Source organism: Elephantulus edwardii, unplaced genomic scaffold (genome assembly GCF_000299155.1).
Source record: "Elephantulus edwardii isolate Elephantulus edwardi_28Jun2011 unplaced genomic scaffold, EleEdw1.0 scaffold00061, whole genome shotgun sequence".
NCBI classification, from domain to species: Eukaryota; Metazoa; Chordata; class Mammalia; order Macroscelidea; family Macroscelididae; genus Elephantulus; species Elephantulus edwardii.
In genome coordinates, this window is record NW_006399811.1 from 13,824,173 (window position 1) to 13,830,000 (window position 5,828).

General features: G+C 50.4%; 1 protein-coding gene across 1 annotated transcript; it reads right to left on the minus strand.

Moving 5' to 3' along the window:
* Positions 1-422: 422 nt before the first annotated feature.
* Positions 423-5,585, minus strand: RGS16 (regulator of G-protein signaling 16). Its single transcript, XM_006887745.1, has 5 exons — positions 5,542-5,585; positions 4,214-4,324; positions 3,348-3,412; positions 2,889-3,055; positions 423-644 (listed from the first exon to the last, which is right to left on the minus strand). The coding sequence occupies exons 1-5, from the start codon at positions 5,583-5,585 to the stop codon at positions 423-425; spliced, it is 609 nt and encodes a 202-aa protein (XP_006887807.1).
* Between the last annotated feature and the right edge of the window lie 243 nt (positions 5,586-5,828).

Sequence of the window (5,828 nt, forward strand, 5' to 3'; positions counted from 1 at the left end):
GAGTACAGAGGCAGGTGAGGAGGCAGGCGGACATGGCCACAGGCCCTTGCTCCCTCTGTAACCAGAGCAAAACTAGGAAGAGGAGGCCCTCAGAGTCTGCTGACCCCGCACCTTTCCCCTCCTTATCCCTTTACCCAAACCACCTCAGACCACTTCTCTGCTTCAGTGAGAACAAGAACCAGTTTTCTTTTCCCTGGAACCTCACACAAACTTCCTCTTCAGTCCTGAATCACAGATCCCAGGAATGGGGCAAGGGCTCATGCATAAATTGAGTCCCACAGTTGCTGGGCAAGAGGCAGCTCCCTCAGCCTTGTGCTGTACTGTCCACTTGCACACTCTGAGGAACCGGCCTCCCACCCAGGGGCTGCGGGAAGTATGCCTTCGGCCCTCTTCCTGGCTGGCTCCCCAACTGCTGCGGAGGCTCAGGTGCACAGGGGCGCAGCCAGACTGCAGCTGGATGGAGAGGGTGAGGTGACCGTGGCCTGGGCAGCCAGGTCCCTGTAAGTAGGGGACTTCAGAAAGCGTGGGTAGGAGTCCTTCTCCATTAGGGTGCGTGTCTTCCCCTGGGCCACATCAAAGCATGTGGCCTTGGCAGCCTGCACGTTGGTCCTCGTAAGCTCCCGGGTCTCGTGGTCTATGTTCACCTGTGGGGAGAAGGCGAGCACCAAGGTGAGTGGGGAGCGTGAGGGCCCACCAGACAAGAGGAGACTCAAGGGCTGGGGCAGGAGAAAATACCGAACTAAGCAGGAACTGGATTCCGTGTCGTTCTCAAACTGCTTTTCCAAAACATACTTGTCCCCACATCTGCCATTCGGCATATGCACCCAAATCTCATACTGATAAGAAGGATGTATGAAGGACATGCAGAGCCAACCGCAACAACAAAATAAACACATTTTTATGTAGTGGTGTTATGTGCCTTTGACTCAGAACCAACTCAGAGCTGACCCTACAGTGGGTTTTGAGAGGCTGTAAATCTCACGGTGGGGAGACTGTCCATCTTTCTTCCTTGGAGCAGATAGTGGATTTGAACCATGTTTTGTGTTAGCAGGCCAACTCCTTCTCTATGAAGCCCCTGATCTCTCTAAATTTATATTTTATATGTGTGTATTTTAATATGTGTGGAGTCTTTTGTTGATGCAAATAGCTTAGCACTTGACTCCTAGCCAAAAGCCTAGTTGTTTGAACCCACCAGAGAGGCCAGAGAAGACAGGCCTGCTGATCCATTTCTGAAAGGGCAGACCCTACGGGGCACAGCTATACTCTACACGCTCAGAGCTAGAATTGACTCAGGGCCATTAACAACAATAACAGAAAGGATGTGCATAAGAACCTCTTGCTCTGCATTGATTCTCGTCCAAACCACCACCTGTCTACTGGATTAGTGCCAGAGACTCCTGACAGATCTCTCTCCTTTCCTCTCGCCCCTGTGGCCTGTCATTATCCTCCACTCAGCAGTAATAGTGGTCCTTTCAAAACCCAAGTCCACCTGGCAGTACCTTTACCAAGACTATGCATCCCACTGCCTTCCACATCACTCAGAGCAAAAGCTCAAGTTCTTGGTGGACCCCATAGCTTCTTGGCCCCACTCTGGCCACTGACACCTCTCTGACCTGACCTTCGCTCTCTGCCTCACTGACCCAGCTCCCATGGGTCCACTGGTGGCTCTATGCAGACAGCAAGCCCTCTGAGCTTTGCACCTGCTGCTTCCTGTGTTAGAATGGTCTCCCTTCTCTTGATCCTGTATAGTCTCTGCTCAAGAGTCATCAGTTTAGACAGTCTGTTTCCCGACTTCCCTGCATACAAGGAATGACCTCACCTCTCTCCTTCCCATCTATCTCTGGCATTCCCCATCTCCTGGCTTTATGTTTATCAGAATGCATATCACCCTCTGGCATACTTTTGTTTCATTGACTATTTTCACCTCGTCTCATTAGAAGTCCCATGAGGATCTGGACTTTGTTTTCTTCACTGCTATATCCCCAGTGCCTATAACAGCGCCTTGCATCTAATTGGTGCTCAGTGACTAATTTTTTGGAGTTACTCATTTTCACACTCATTGTCATGGAGTTAGAACCAACTCATAGCTCAGGCACGTTTCTAATACTGTCAGTTACAGAGGCGAAGAACACTCATCCTCCTATGGAGCTGCCAGCTAATGTGGCCTGCCAGAGAGGCTCAGCCTTTGAGTTAGCAACATACACTAAATGAATCCATGCAAGTTGCTGTGGAGCTGATTCAAACTAGCAATGAACATGTCAGAATAGAACCGTACTACTTGGAGTTGGTTTTATTGGGCGTAAATTGCTAGGCCTTTCTTCTAAGGTGCTTCCAGGTAGATTTGAATTATCAAACTTCCAGGAAGGGCAGACTCCCAAACAAATAAAAGTGCTCAGCAAAAGGAGAAAAAAAAAAAAAGACACAAAGCGGGGCATTACTGCATCTGTCCACAAGGTGGCCCTATGCTCCTTATCAAATGCACCACCTGCCACGCAGCCCTGGCCTGAAGGCAAGGTAACCTGCTCAATTCCACCGATCATAGGCTCCTGACCAGAGCTCAGGGGCCAGCGGACTGTGCTGGGTTATGTAAGATCCCTAGGTGAACCTTGCCGCTCCAGCTGTGTGTGTGGAATATGACATGGGCTGGGTTTACATAAGTGGGTGTGGGCAGAGGTCCCCCAAGATGAACAGGCATTCCAAATTGGAAGGTCTGAAGGTTAGAAGGAGCTTGATTTTCCTAACTTCCTATCATAGAAGCCAACTCATCCCTATGTCAAATAAAGCTGCTCTGCTTCTAACCCCGCTACTTCATCTCCTGGCCCCCTCAGATGCCCGTTTCCAGAAGGAAGGGGGTCTGGAAGATCCAGAAGACATGCCAGGGCTCTGACCTCTTTTGGGGCTTCACTGCGAATGAACTCCTCAAAGATGCTGTGTGCCCTGGAGGCCAGCTTGGCAGCCGAGCGGATCTTCTTGAACTCCTCGCAGGCTAGCCAGAACTCCAGGTTCTCTTCGCTGAACTCTGTCTTCAGAAAAGCATGGAAGGCAGCCACCCCATCTGTGGTTGAAGGGAGAGAGGCGGAGGCAGGTCAGACGGGGGACAGGCGAGAATAAAAGAAAGAGACAGCAACTGCAGTTAATGGCTCTATTTTTAGGATGTCATTTTCTTGAACAAGGACCTGCCTTTGTTTTCTGAATAGAGGCTGGCTCACTAGGGGATCATTATTATTATTGCTACAGCTATTATTTAGCCCATGCATTGAGCATCGCCCCCCCCCCCCCAGCCTGGCTCCAAAGCACGTGAGAACACATGTGCCACCCACAGACAGACACCAAGGGGCCCTACTCACTTTTACTGCCCAGCAGCGAGTCGAAAGACTCTCTCCACCTCAGGACATCCTCTGAGAAGTTTCTGCTGATGAAAACAAACAAACAAACAAAAATTATGTGTGCACATATATATTTATAATATAAAGCAAACAAATGAACAATCCAATGCCTAGCCTAAACTCTAGTCAGAACTCCAAAGGGAAGTTGCCTCTTTCACGTGCACAGCTTGCCTGGGGATTACTAAGGCTGATTCCTCAAACTCCCAGTTGAGGCTGAGAGTGGAGGACAAAGAGCATTTTGTGTAGGACAATACAGGAGCCAGAAACCAAACTCAGGGACGTTTGGGTCTCAGCAAATAACTCTAAGGCTGGCTCATCTCTACACACAGTGGTTTCTATTCCCCCCCTCTCTGAGCTTTGTTTTGTCTTCCTCTCCAAGGAAATCAAGGTCTCACCCATAGAGACATTTACCCAGCGCCTAATGCAGCACCTAGCCAAAGCGTTGATGTTCACTCATTAGGAAAGGCCTGCCTAGGCAAGGCACATGCTGACGGCAGGAGAGACATCCACAGAAGCTTGGAGTGGTCTGGTACCCTATCCTAGTCCTTGCTGCAAAGGACATGCACATTTCCAGATAGGAGAGCCTTGTAACTAGACATTGAAGTTTTCCACTCAGGTCTTGCATCTACTGATGGTCTTAGAACCTCAGAACTACCCACCCAAGCACCCATGAGCTAAACAGACATAACAGACCACCACCACAAACAATAACTCAGAGAGGGGTTACCTAGGTCTACCCTAGTTTCTGTTCCGTATAGTATTCATTTTCCTGGCTCCTTTCTTAACTCTGACTCCCTCCCCACTAGAAGCTGGTCAGCAGGTCTTACCTCTCTTTGTTGTGTTTGCTGCCCCACTCGATCTTGCCGGCATTCCCAGTATCAGAGCCCAAGTCTGATTTGTGGAGGAAGATCCCCAGGCGTGTCTTGAACTCTTTAGCTCTGGAAGACAAAGCAGGAGCCTGTAAGTTTCCTCCATTCACATGACCAGTGCAGAGAGGCTTCTGGAGTTTCAGGGGATCCTAAGCTGGTGTCACCTAAACTTCCCAGCCTCTGGGAAACCCAGAGCTGTGTCCAAGCCCAAACTTTGCTCCCTCATTGGTATCAACAGGCAAAACAACCTGTGAGCAGCACCCCACCTACTGCCAGCATATGGATTCAGATTCTCAGAGACCCTGATGAACAGAGCTGTCATTAAGGTTTCCAAAGCTATAAATCTTTAGGGAAGCAGACTGCCACATTTTTTTTTTCCTACTGAGTAACTGGTAGATTCAAACCACCAACCTTCTGGCAACCACCATTGCTTAAGGAATGGCTCCTAGGTTAAGTCATACTTCTACAAGGGTTTACAGTATTTCAGAGATAGGTTTTCGCCCACCTAAGTCTAACACTGAATGAGCATTGTGCCTGTTGATCAGCCGGCACAGTCTCCTGGGCTTGTCAGTATTTCCAGAGCTCTGTGGAAAAGGATTTCTGCCTTCCATCTTTGCCCTCTCTTGGCACAAGCCCCAGGAAAGGCTGGGGACGGCTGAGTAGCTCCGGGAAGTGGGAGCATCCCCTTCTACAACCCTTGATAAGCATCTCCCTGACTTTCCATAAAGAAACCCGGTGGTGCAGTGGTGAAGCGCTGGGCTCCCCAACTGCAGCTGAAACCCATTGGCTGACTCAAATGAGAAAGGTGAGACAGTCTGCTTTCAAAGACTTATGGTCTTAGAAGTTCTATGGGACACTTCTACTCTATCCTGAAGGTGGTTATAGGGCAGAATCGGAGAGTAGTGAGTTTGAGGGGGGAAAGGAGGCTATGCTCTAGCTCTGAGCCATAAAGTGGAAGACGATGTTCCAGAAACTGGGCAAAACTCGTTTCTGTCAATGTAGTCTTCCTACAGCGGGTCTTCAGGTCGTCCCCTGAAAAGGACTGTTTATCAGAGGATGGGGAACACAACCAGCGGTCCCTGTTTCTAGCCTTCTCTTAACTTCCATGGGACAATTATCTAAGCAGGCAGCATCAAGTTAGCCTCTGCCTCCCTCCTCGAGTCTCTCAGACCTTACCCGCCCACCCACTCAAGGTTGCCTGGGCCGCTGCTTCACTTCCTATGAGTTAGAGACTTAGACTTCTTCCGCAGGCAGACACCAAACTCCACAGGGCGAGCTCCACTTACCTCTCCAGGCAGGTGGTGGGGAAGGCGGATAGGGTCCGGCACATGGCTGCGGGAGCAGGACAGTACGTCGTGGGAAGAATGGTGGCGGGCCCTGTGAGGACTAAGTGGCGAGGAGCCGCAGCAGACAGGCGCTGTTTTCTGCGGGTCGATTTGGATTTAACTAACTGACTCCATCCAGGCGCGCCTGCGGCGGCTTTTATTTCCTCTCAGGCACCGGGAGGGCGGGGTCGTGGGCCCCTGACCTATAGGAGCGCGAGGCTGGCATTACGGAGGCGGGGCGCCGACTG

Bases quoted from the DNA above. Each gene is read 5' to 3' on its own strand.
- RGS16 (XM_006887745.1), bottom strand. From the start codon at position 5,585: ATGTGCCGGACCCTATCCGCCTTCCCCACCACCTGCCTGGAGAG. The intron at 3,413-4,213 runs GTAAGACCTGCT...TGTTTTCATCAG, and splicing joins AGCAAACACAACAAAGAGAG to CAGAAACTTCTCAGAGGATG. The intron at 3,056-3,347 runs GTGAGTAGGGCC...CTTCAACCACAG, and splicing joins CTCGCTGCTGGGCAGTAAAA to ATGGGGTGGCTGCCTTCCAT.